The 13185-nt window shown below is 37.4% G+C and overlaps 1 protein-coding gene across 1 annotated transcript in view; it reads left to right on the top strand.

Moving 5' to 3' along the window:
* The window catches only part of Usp7 (Ubiquitin-specific protease 7), a 101227-nt gene extending 88299 nt beyond the window's left edge, over nt 1–12928 (top strand). The window contains 5 exon segments of the mRNA XM_089103777.1: nt 436–589; nt 2666–2895; nt 7669–7864; nt 11115–11214; nt 12619–12928. Coding sequence (XP_088959903.1) covers nt 436–589; nt 2666–2895; nt 7669–7864; nt 11115–11214; nt 12619–12722 — 784 coding nt within the window. The 3' untranslated portion in view covers nt 12723–12928.
* Nucleotides 12929–13185: the final 257 nt, after the last annotated feature.

Genomic DNA, 13185 nt, shown 5'->3' with positions numbered 1-13185 from the left:
TGTAGTTGGTTAAAATTTGGGTAATAATAAGTGTCTTATCTTAGTTTCTGACAGAAAACGATTAGAAAACTTGATAAAATGCCAAGTGTCGCCAGACGCTAGATGGCATTGATAGTTGTCTTGCCGACACTAGCGCCAGTTTCCACTCATATTAAGTTAACCATACTTTTTGTTCCAGGCACCCCCCCCCCCCATTTCAATATTCTTCTGATGCCCGCCCCCCCTTTAAACTTTTAGAAACCACGAATTTAAAAATTGTTTTTGCCATTTTAACCCTCCACTCACCCCACCCGACTAAAAATAAACTCAGTCTTTTTTACCAAATTTTATGAACAAGCGGGAATTTTTCTGTCCCCTTTTCTATCCATCCCTTATTTTTACTCAATGTTAGTTAGTTCTCTTTTATAGTTCATTTGGATTTGTTTTTTGTTACAGCCACCGTGATGTATCGAGCAGCGCCCTACGTTGCACTTTTGAAGGGACACTAAAAGACATTTTTTCGGGGTGTAAATCACGCCAACCCAAGAGGCTCTACTACCAACTTCTCTCTATTCCTATTAACGAACTTGAAAATAAGAGACAGATAAAGGTAAGTTAAAGCCAAAGCTGGTAAGCCAAAGGTAAGTCAAACTTGTCAAAACATCACAAATGTTGCAATTCAGTTGTTTCAATAAACTTATTTAGAACAGAATCAGTCCTTTGAAGACGAATTAAAGTCGTCCAGGTGTCAAAAGTCCCAATTTAGCTGTATTACCAGATTTGGTCATCAAATAAATCTTGAATATTTCGGCCAAAGGGCAGTTAGGGTAGTAAGGTGAAAATGAAAATAAATTACGGTAGTTTAAATTTGTTTCTTAAAGATTATGTTTGGAAAAGAAAGGATGAAACATCTGATTTTTTAATTCTATTTCTTCTGGAGGGGGCTCTTTTGGATCAACTCCGGGGTGGGTGGGTGGGGGGTTGTCAGAGATATAATTTCGTCAAAATCTTGGGGGGGGGGGGTTGAGAGGCAAGGTTGGAACCCCCTTTCCTAAAGCAAGTGAAAATGTCTGAAAACTGAAAATTGAGCCATATAGTACCCTAAAATTAAGGATATACTAAAAACAACTGACCTGTTTCTATGGATGCTGGAAATAGGTAACCTTATCTTAGACAAGATTTTTCCAAGAAACTAAATTCATCTTGGGCGACTGGGGCCTGAAGGAGGGAGAACCGAGGTCTGAGAGAGACAGTTGCCCCCCCCCCCCCGTCTCAAAGCACATTAAACCCCCACCGGGGGGGTGGTTACAGTCCCCTATCTCTGTGCAAATATGATAGGCACATTTTTTTGCGGCGTGGTTTTTTTTTTGGGGGGGGGGTGGAGGGGAGGCTGCGACAGGTCAAATTTTGATTGTTTAAATTCATATGTTGGAAAGGTCAAGTTTCCAAAAAAGTCTAAACTTTTTAATTATAAATTTAACTGTTTATTCGTGCCTTTTTATAACAGAAGGAGAACAACATTTTGAAAAGAAAAGATTTCGCCGCACAAAACTAAACTGCCTCCGACAACTTCCCATTCGACAATTCTACTTTGTAATCACAATTTATTCTTACTCTTTGAAATAGGAGAGCAAAATATTATATTGTGTAAAGAAAAGATTATATTTCCGAAGAAAAGAACAAATTATCCTCTGTTGTAGTTCAGAATTAAAGTAAGAACAATGGAATAACATTTTATCCTTAGGATGTTTTCCACTGACAATGCTACCTCAGGGCCTAATTCATCCTTGGTGTGTGTGGTGCTATGGAGTGGTGTCATGGCGCCACACATGTGTGTGGCGAGGTGATGAGTCTCCTCGCCAAAATTTCGGCCATTGATCTGGCGACAAACGAAAATAGGTCGTATCTGAGTGGGGCAGAAGAGGTTATTAATATTAATTGCATGAAATTGGAACTGCGTGGAAGGGGTAGAGAGTTCAGCTATGAATAAACTGGAGTGGAGGAGTGTGCCTCAGGCCGCTTGATGGTGCAACAACTTGTTAGCTGTAGTGTTTGTCTCCTCGGGTCGTCACTATCTTCAAGAAATGCTTAGTACGTGTTACACATTTTTTTTTTCACTTGCTGTCTATCTTTTTTCTCTTTTTCTCCTTCTCTGTTGTTCTCCCTTTCTTTCCTTTTCTCCCTCTTTCTTTTTCTCCCTCTTTCTTTTTCTGCCTCTCTTTCCTTTTCTCTCTCTGTTACTTTTTCTCCTTCTCTTTCTTTTTTCACCTATCTCTTTATTTTTCTCCCTCTCTTTATTTTTCTCCTTCTCTTTCTTTTCCCCTGCTTTCTTTTTCCCCTCTTTCTTTTTCTCGCTCTTTTTCTTTTTCTCCCTCCCTCTTTCTTTTTATCCATCTGTTTTTTCTTTCTCTCTTTCTTTTTCTCTTTCTCCCTTTCTTTTTTTCCTTCTTTCTTTTTCTCTCTCTTTCTATCCTTCTCTCTTTTTCACCCTCTCTGTTTCTCCTTTTATCTTTTTCTCACTCGCCTTTTTTCCTTCTCTTTCTTTTTTCTCCTCTTTTTCTCTCTTTATCTTTTTTCTCCCGCTCTCCCTCTCTCTCTCCATTTTTCTTGTCTCTCTTACTTTCCCTTTCTTTCTTCTTGTATCCCCTTCTTTCTTTCTCTTCTAATGTTCTCTTAATTTTTCAAGTGTTTGGTAGTTGGTCCAAAATACAAAGAAGAGCGAGAGATTATGTTGTACCCAAACAAGCAGGCAACTATTGGTGAAATGCTGGACGAGGCCAAGCGCCAGGTACCCTTGTCTGAGAACGGATCGGGAGAATTGCGTCTTTTGGAGATTCATGGCTGCAAAATTCAGGGAATTCTACCTCCTGATAGACCCGTTGACGATATCAATATGGGCACTGGGAAAACCTACAGGTAAGAACTGATAGACTTTTTTTTAGGTTATTTTCAGTTGTTTTTCGTCATTTTTTGAAAGATAAGATATATCTAACCTTTAACTATTTAAATAATATGACCTTTCGTTACCATCCCCGCTAAATGCCATATCTAACATTTCCCCACTTCCAAAACAAACTCAAAAACTGCTTAAATAGTATGACCTTTCGTAACCTTCATGGCTAAAGGTCATATCTGACCTTTAACTGTTTAAATAATATGAACTTTCATTACCGTCACAGTTAAATGTCAAGTAGTAAAGTAGTAAACAGTAAAGTAAAATAAAGATGTAAAAAAGATGAAAAAAAGATGTAAAGTAAAGTAAAAAAGATAAAATCCGACTCCTATCGATGAAAACCGTGAAAATTAAAAGCAAAAACATTAATAAAACAACCCTGACATCGTTACCTTGGGACAACAGGCTATTTACGTCCTTCTTTGATTCCTTTTTAAAAGTTCTCTTTTTAATACATTCTCCACCATTTGAAAATTGTCTGCACAGATATACACAAGGGGAGATTGACTTTTTGTTAATGAGTTTCTTGTAGGCTATTTTAAGTAGTTTCAGTATTTTTAGATTGCATGTCCTTTTATTGATCTTTGACTTTGTCTTGAGGAACAATGTGTTTTTGTTTTTTTTTTTTTGGTTTTTTTTTTTTTAAGTAAATTTTTCTTTTTTATCTTTTCAATACCTTTTTTTGTTAATAATTGTTTCAAATTAATATTTCAAACCAATATGTTTAGGCCAATATTTTAAAGGTTATTTTAGACTATTAAAGATTGAGAATTCGTCCAGTTTATCTACAGCCATGATTTTTAACGTGGGTCGCAGGCCCCATCGGTGGAGCATGACAGTATTTTTTGAGGACAAGACATGTACCCTTCGGCCTATTATACTTTAGCCTAAATTTTTGAAAAAATATCTTTCGTGTGCCTGACGTCACATTCAAATGCATTTGAAAAGCAAGAAAGATAAATAATGGTATTGCAATAACGTTATACAGTGTATAAAAATTGTGTCTACAGGTTATGGCAAAACAGACTGAACTAATTGATAGAGCATACTGAGTGACCTAATGTACACTCCATTTGACAAAACATTCCACATAACGCCTTGTAAACTATGATAAAAAAGCCGAGTATATACAAGTCAGCGTCAGAAATTAATTATCTTCGTTCTCCTATTTATTTGTGCTATTAGCAGGCCACATCCAGGCGGAGGGGTTAGGGGTTTGAACCTCTCCCCCTCGTAATGTTTGTCCGACTCACAAAATGACGTAACAAAAATGAATATAAACGTTACGACGTATGTTACGACGTAACAAAAATGAATAAAAAAAACTTTTTTTTTTTTTTTTTTTTTTTTTTTTGTCCCCCCCCCCCCCGAAAAAACTTTTGTAAAAAAATAACGAAAAAAAAATCCTGGATACGGCCCTGGTTATTAGCAATTAAGTAATTTAATGAATACCATGGGTGCACTCACGAGGAGTGGAGAACTAATGGCTGACCCTACACAGGGAAAAAAAGGTAGTCTCACCCAAAAAGTAGTTCGAGTAATGACTCTCCTGGTAAGTTGCGGCCCATAAATATGCTTTCTTGGTACTCCCCACCTTGTCCTCTCACCCCCCCCCCCCTCCCATCAGTCGGGCCAGTCTGTACGTATGCCTCGCGGGTTTTTCTATCAGATAAAGGATTTTCATTATGAAAGAAAAATATTAGGTTACTCCTTCGATGATATATGTTAGTATGAGGGAGTCTGATAGGAAATAACAATGGCTAGATGAGACATATATATATATATATATATATATATATATATATATATATATATATATATATATATATATATATATATATATATGTATAACACTGAAACGCCGCGGTATTCGTAATATACTGTGTAATTCGTAAAAATTAATCGAGAACGTTTCAGTGTGTTGTAGTGCACTTATCCAAGAAGATAATACATTTTAGACGTTTAGGCACACTATTGGGGCAACAGATTGGCTACAATATTTCGAAAGTGGTATACTAGGCAGCATACTTTTTATAGAATATCTGGAAACACAGTAAAGAGTTTTCCAGTTGTTTTGAACTTGTTTCATAAAATAGACTAGGGGTGGCTCAGAATTCCTTTCTCCATAACCTTAGAAAAAACACAGGATCAGCTATGGTGATTGACGTCACGTATAACCTAAAGATATCACTTCACAGAGGACTGGAGTGGAAATTTCTCTGTTAATAACAAGACAAATCCCTAGTTGTCATAAACATATATATCCACGACCGATTCTTAGGCCATCCAGCTATTTTTGCCGTAAATAAAACCATAAATATCTAAATTTCCGTAAATAAAATGTATGGACTATTAGTATAAAAGTGACTAGGAGTGTGTCAAAATTACTTACTCCATAGCCCTGGTAAATACAGGATCAGCAATGATACTGACGTCATAAATCACTATATATCGTCATATATCACTATATTGTCATATATCGTCTGTTGGGACCGTTGGTCCTAGTTTGTTTCAGATAAATGCCCTTCCCAGATTCTTTTCTTTTTGGTCCCTTAATTATTCCCTTTCCCCCCAATAATAATAATTAATTTTCCCTTAATTTTGGCTGCGCCATTTTTTCTTTCCTTCTTTAATTGCGTAGTTGGTTAAACAAACCACGAGGCTTTGATTGCGCAGTTAGGGATGATTCGCCATAGCTAAAAAGCTACTTTCAGAGAACAGGTTTGGTCCGAATTGTCGTGGGGTGAAAGAAGGTGCATAAAGCCGATTCATTTGAAGTAAGACAGTAATTGGGCATTAGGATTGGCTGGAAAAATCCACCTACCACCCATCGCAGACACGCGGCCGGCTGAGCCATCTGGGGGAAAATTAGAAGTGTGATTTTAGTTCCGTTTTTGAGTCTGATATATGTGGTTGTGAATACAGATAAGAAATCTTTCTTTATATCTCTGACCTATTTTACTTGGCCTAGGTAGGGTCGGCAACCTACAGCGAGACTGAGATTAGAATAGCATTGTATAGAAAAAGAATCGAATACTAAGCCAGAGATCTTTCCTTGAGGGGGAGTTCGATCTTTATGGTACCTGAGGCCAAATAGTGTGGCACACGGAAACCACGGGGAAAGTATACTCGTCACCTGACGGTTGTTTAAACCACCGGGAACAGTACAAGCCGACATTCATCGTACGTAAGAGCTAGAGTTGCTTCTGGGGTACCGCCAAATTCCTCTGGTAGCATTAGAGGTTTTTCCCCAAATTTCAGTCGTAAAAACCAGGCATCTTCATCCTCCCCCAATACCGTCATATATATATATGTATGTAAGATTGCACCTCAAATAGAACTGAAGTGGAAGCTTCTTTGTTATTGAGCGTCTGCCGCTTTGAGCATTAGTTCTTCCATAAAAGGAATCAAAGTTTCTTCTCACTTGGCGTTGTAGCGTGGTTGAAATCAAAGATTTAACTAAAATTGGAGATTCCTATTTACCCCCTCATCCTGTTAAATATATATTGTAAACATAGGTTTAATCTCTCTTGTGTTAATTTTCGGTTGATTTCACCTGTACATGTTGCTATAAAGGCATTATCTAATATTTTCACACTTTCCCTATGTTGCCAAATATTATTTGCCAAGCCGTTCTCAAAGGGGGGATTAATAGAGTAATATATGTTGAGTCACGCTTCGATTCCCTGATCCACATGGTTCTGTTGATACTCCCTACATGAACAGCTTAACGAAGGTTGTCGGCATATTAACATAGATTAAATACTAATAGATCATTATTAATTATAGATTAACTATTATTATAATATTATTCACTATTATTAATTATAAAATATTAACTAGTAGATTAATTATTCAAAAAAATGTTTAACCTCAACAAAGAAATCGAAAAAAAAAAAAAATCGGCTCCTTGTCCCAGCAACCCCTGCTTCCATCTGACAAAAAAACACATTTTTTTCATTCTGTATGGGGAACTTGAGAGCAAATAAGTTTCAGTTTAACGGCACTACAAAAATTAAACGACCGGAGATAAATTATTATAAGATTGCCACGGGATTCACACACATTCACTGACTTTTTTAAAGATTGGGGCGAATTATTCCAAACATTCGGCCCAATTTGACGTACATAAAATAAAGACCCCTAGTACTCGTAACTTACGGTGTTCTTACATTATTAGCATATCGTGTAAGCAAATTTCGGAACTAATTTGGGATAATACTTATGCATGAATAATACTACTGCTACGAACAACTCACTGTAGCACTAAGCCACCTGAGGCCAACACAGCTATGCACACTCTTTCTCCATCCGATATGACCAGTGGCGGTTCTAGCCTCTCTTGCGCCAGGGGTAAAATCTTGATTAGTGCCCCCTCTCCCCTGTCTCCCACACAATTTTTATTTATTAACAAAATCATTTACAGTTTATTCATTAATCAGCAATTCATTCTTTAATTGTTTTTTAATAAAAATTAATTAATAGTTTATCAATTATTTTCATTTATTAACATCTGATTCTCAGTTTTAGTGCCTTTTTTAATGGTCGAAACTGGGCAACTTTCCTCCTTCCCGTGACCTTTATAATTTTTTTCTTTTTGTATCCGTTAAATTATTTAAGTGAAATTTATCTTCCCTGCGCTCGGGGCCAGAGCCCCCTCTGTCCCCCCATAAAATTGCGTCTGGGTACGACCTTTCCTCTTTCAGCAGTATTATTACTAAATTTTGTAATTTCAGGATTGAAGAGATTCCAAAGGAGGAAATGGAATTGGCTAATGATGAGATGCTAGTCCCAGTGACTCATTATACTAAAGAAGTTTTCTCCACTTTTGGCATCCCTTTCTACCTGAAAATCAAAGATGGGGAATTGTACTCGGAGGTTCGAATGAGAATCCAGAAGAAACTGGACATTCCTGATAAGGAGTTTGAAAAAGTAAGTCATAACTCTTGTTCGGTACAAGGCTAGAAAAAAAAAGGATCCTCCTGAGCCGTCGAGTTGACGCGTCAGTTGCTGGGTGTTTTTACAGGGGCAAGTAGGAAGCTTGTCGCCCAACCTTGCTGCAGCGGGGTTCGAAACCTAGTGCTCCATATTGGCAAGCAGAACATCAATCCACTGTGCTACAATAGGTTAAATACTAGATGGCGTTGATGTTTTTTGCCGACACTAGTGCCAATTTTCACTCTTGTAAGTTAACCATACTCTCTGTTCTGTGCTATAAAGAATCATAGAGAATCTATTACTCCTAATATTTCTTACAGAAAGCAAATTATTGTATTATTGGTTTCTTTAATAATAAATTTATTTTTGTTACGTGTTATTGGTTTCCTAAAAATTTATTCAGAGATAGCCTATTCGATCTTTTAAAAATTTTGATAGAAAACTTTTTCTTATAAAATAATTTTTAATGTATATGCCCAAGAGGACGGGTAACTTAAAATGTAGAAACTGGAGCTATTGTCGACAAAAGCACCCTCAATGCCATCTAGTATTTGGTGGCACTTCGCATTTTATTTTTAGTGCAATGATTAAAATAATTTATTTAATTTGTGTAGCTGGTAAAACTAGTGTAGTAATTAAGCGTATGATCTCAATTCGTAACATAAAAACGATTACAAACCTTGGGAAAATGCCTAGTATCTGGTGGCACTTAGCATTTTATTTTTAGTGCAATGATTAGAATAATTTATTTAATTTGTGTAGCTGGTAAAACTAGTGTAGTAATTAAGCGTATGATCTCAATTCGTAACATAAAAACGATTACAAACCTTGGGAAAATGCCTAGTATCTGGTGGCACTTAGCATTTTATTTTTGGTGCAATGATTAGAGTAATTTATTTAATTTGTGTAACTGGTAGAACAAGTGTAGTAATTAGGCGTATGATCTCAATTTGTAACATAAAAACGATTACAAACCTTGGGAAAATGCCTAGTATTTGGTGGCACTTAGCATTTTATTTTTAGTGCAATGATTAGAGTAATTTATTTAATTTGTGTAGCTGGTAGAACTAGTGTAGTGATTAAGTGTATGATCCCAATTCGTGATATAAAAACAATTACAAAGCTTGGGAAAATGCCAAGTGTTGCCCAAGGCTAGACGGCGTTCGTTTTGTTTTTTTGTCGTAACTTTTGTACTTTTTTTATATAACTGATTTCACTGATTTTTGGCGAGACCATGTAGAATATTCTCATTTTCCCATATATTTTTTTCGAAGTTAGAAAAATATTGGACGATTTTAAGGTAATGTCGTATCTAGGATCATGATGTCGGAAATAATAGTAAGAACAGTTTGGCTCTGGAACGCCAGTGCCGCAAAAGCTTAAGGTTAAAATGCTCTTTATATCACAGAGAAATTATATCAGGATAGTATATCTGGAGAAATGGTCAAGTCATCGATCCGCCGGTCCTTTCGGTGTGGCGACTCTTCTTTTCCCTCCTCTGGCAAAAAGAACACGTCCCCAAAGACTGGAGAGCAGGAACCATTATTAAATTGTTCAAAAAAGGAGACACGACAGTCTGTGGTAATTACAGAGGCATCAACCTCTTCTCGATACCCGGAAAACTTCTGCATAATCATCCTGACAAGACTTCAAGCTGCCTTAGACCTGCATTTACGCGAGGAGCAACATGGTTTCCGACCAAAAAGATCTTGCGCCGATCTGATATTCACACTGCGCACCATGCTTGAAGAATCAAACGAGTGGAGACAACGTCTATATATATTGTTCGTCGACTTTGAAAAAGCGTTTGACTCAATAGACCGCCCAATACTGTGGAGGATCCTGATCTTCTACGGTATTCCTGAAAAGCTGACTCACCTTATCATAGCAATGTACGAGGACACGGAATGCTGCGTGAGAACTTTCGAAGGAAATACAAGGTATTTCAAAGTGATGAAATGTGTCAAAAAAGGATGCGTATTGTCTCCATTCCTCTTTATTCTCATAGAGGACTACATATTCAGACAAATTGATGGATTCGGGATCGAAATTGCAAGCACACTAGTCCAAGATTTCGACCTCGCAGACGATGTCGGGTTGATGGAGAAAGACAAAAGCAAACTTCAAGACTTTTTATGCAATTTAGCCGAAAGAGCCAAGCAGTTTGGGTTACATATCAACACCCCCAAAACCAAAGCGATGTCAACCACTAACTCACCGATGAATATCCAGTTGGGGACTGAAATCATAGATCAAGTCACCGACTTCCGATATCTTGGTAGCACCGTCTCGTTTAGTGGGGATTCCGAAAAAGAGCTGAGAACACGAATAGCCCTAGCAAGCTCGGCATTTCAACGACTTCGACCAGTCTGGAGATCAGCGAAGTATTCACTCCAGTACACACTCCATGGAAGGATAGGATAACAAACTTGGAAATTTGCCACAACACAAACCAGCTTGATGTTGCTGATGTAGTCAGACAACGAAGATGGCGTTATCTTGGCCATGTTATCCGCATGCCAGGATCCAGACTACCGATATGCTTTTCCAGTGGCAACCAGATGACACGCGTCGACGAGGAAGGCCCAAAAACACGCTTTGCAGGACATATGAGTGGGACAGGAGAGCCCTTCATGCATCCTTAATCCCAGAGTGGGAGGGCATCTACGCCACAGCTCATTTGCGGGATAATTGGAGGCTGTTAACGGACGCCTCTGGAGGTACAGGAGGAGCTAAGGTAAAGTCTATTTCTATGGCTGTAATGAAAAGAAACAGGTTGAGTGGATTATGTCAGGTTGTTGTCTATGATAAAAAAAAGGGTTTAAATTTAATAAATGTGATTATTGTAGCTGTGTTAAGCCAAAATGGTGTAAGACACATGCACTTAGAACATTTTCACCCCCGAATCAAGGTTTTGGGGCTTTCGCACCTCGGAGACCGACTACGAAGCTATTATACTAAAGATTTTGCTCTGTTTATGTATCGAAACGTTGGTACAAGATTTTGGAAGGGTCGTACTTAGGAGAAGGGGGTATTGGCGGGAAATGAACAGTCTATTTGAATTTGAAAACTGTATAAGTTCTCGGCCACTTAATGGACAAAAAATGTCTATTAAAAACTTGACCCCTACCAAGGTCGTATCCAGGATTTTTGTTCGGGGGGGGGGGTAATTGAAGCCTGATGAATGTTTTTTTTTCATTTTTGTTCCTTTAGGTCGATTCTAATGCCTTCTCTTATCTTTTAGTACAAAATGACTGTGATTGTTTTTGGTAGAACTCGTTTAGTTGGAGAAGAGCCAGATCAACGAGTCGACTTGGCAGATTTCAAGTCTCCCAGTGGACAAGGTTTGCTTCACTCTTATCCTTTCCTCTTCTTCTTCTCATTTGTTTTTGTCTTCAACTATCAATTTGACAGATTTTATCTTTATCAAATTCTATTTGACCAGTTGGTTAAAGCAAAGCTCTGACAGAAGACAGTAAATTTTGACTAAAACGATCAATTCCTCCTAGAAAAAAACATACTTGGCAACAATGTTTCCCTTCCATCCCTTTTTCTTCCTCTTTTTTAACTTGGCATATTTGATCTTTATTGGATTTTATTAAGCAAGGTAGTTGAAGCTAAGTTTGGACAGAATACAGTAAAGCAGAATTTGCCTAAAAAATCTTCAAAAAAACAGAGTTGGCAACAATGTTTCACTTGCATCCTCGGGTAAGGGGGTCTTAAGTGTCCGAAAAGAACTTGATATAAAAAAAAAACTCACCACAGCACAAAACCATTTGATACTCATGTGTCAGTTTACCTCGATATATTTACCTCGTAAATGTCAGTTTACCAGGGATATATTTACCTCGAGGCTTGCCACTCCTTGAGCGTCTTGCGACAGGCAGGTTTGTACTATTGTTTATAAAGTCCATAGTTGAGGCTTGGCCCACTAGGCTAATTATAGTTTGAATTTTCTTGCAAAAGGGAATCGGCCCGGGGGATCAGTTTTCAGACACAGCTTCACCCAATGTACTATCACAAGGTCATAATATGAACTTCGGGTTATAATCTCTACCGACATATCTTGTTCTTCTATCGGTCAAGGACGTGCGCAGGAGGAAAGGTACCTTGTGGCTTGCAGCCCCCTGAAAATCCTTAGTTCTTCAGAATTACTGGGTATTTCTTATTTAAATTTTTAAATTAAATTTCTTTGTTTATGCCCCCTCCCCTTCTGAAAGTTAAGCCGTTCTAGCCGAGTAGTTTGCGTGCTAGACTTGAAATCCTTTGTCCGTAAATAGGGTGTCACTGGCTTGACTCTAATATCAGCCAGAGTCGACCCTGCTCTAAGTGGGTACCTGGAGAAATCGTGGTAAGTTAAAACAGGAAGCGTACGAAAGCAAAGGATGGATGGCCCCCAACCCCCCCATTGCACTTCATGTCTGAAAGGCCATGAAATGGAGATCAGTCTGTCAGTATGTGCCTTCTATGAGCTTTTTTTTAAATAATGAAATGCCTAGTTTTTAGTATTTTATATTTGTTTCTGCAAGATTCAAAAATATTAAAATTCAGATATGAATTCAAATTTTTAATATTAATTTTTTTCACAATTTCGGCTTCATAGGTTTAAACAAGCTGTTAAAAAAACAGGTTAAATACTTTTTTTCTTATAGGCTAAAATCAGCCATCAGCTGATATTAAAATTAGTGACAATGGCATTTTCTTTAGAATCAAATGCTTAGTTTTTAGCGTATTTTTTTTCTCCTCAGGGACTAACAACACTCGTGCTTGGCTTGGACTCGAACACATCAACAAATCTCAAAAGAGGTCAAGGTACTCGTACTTGGAGAAGGCTATCAAGATCTATAATTAGAAAGCGAAGAAAAGAGAAAAACTGTTTTAATTTAATTTGTTTTGAAACACGCTGGTAGACATTATGACGGATTTTTTTTAGTCTCTGTAGCTTGTATATCAACTTTCCGTGGTTTCTCCCACATAAGCCTGCGACTTCTTTTTTTTAGCTGTATTTTAAATAGGTTAGAGAATTAAAAAGCCGCCTATATATGGCTGTGTATTGAATATTTGTCTTTTTTTTTAATATGTTGTAACATAGGAATGAATAATAAATCACAGCTATTCGTAAAAAAATTACAAAATTGAATTGGCAGCTTCTGCATTTGGAAGTGCAGAAGTCCAGGAAATACAATAAGAAGTACATTATGTCTAAAAACAGATTCATTTCTAACCCCCTCCCTTCCTAAAGGAATCCTATGAAACCCGTCTTCTATGGCTTGAAGCTGTCTCCCTATGATAAGTTTCAAGTTCAATAGTTTCAA

This window comes from Artemia sp. Qi Xiang Cuo, chromosome 17, assembly GCF_049724085.1.
Source record: "Artemia sp. Qi Xiang Cuo chromosome 17, ASM4972408v1, whole genome shotgun sequence".
NCBI lineage: Eukaryota > Metazoa > Arthropoda > Branchiopoda > Anostraca > Artemiidae > Artemia > Artemia sp. Qi Xiang Cuo.
The sequence above is the reverse complement of the archived record's forward strand: the minus strand, read 5'-3'. Positions and strand labels throughout refer to the sequence as shown.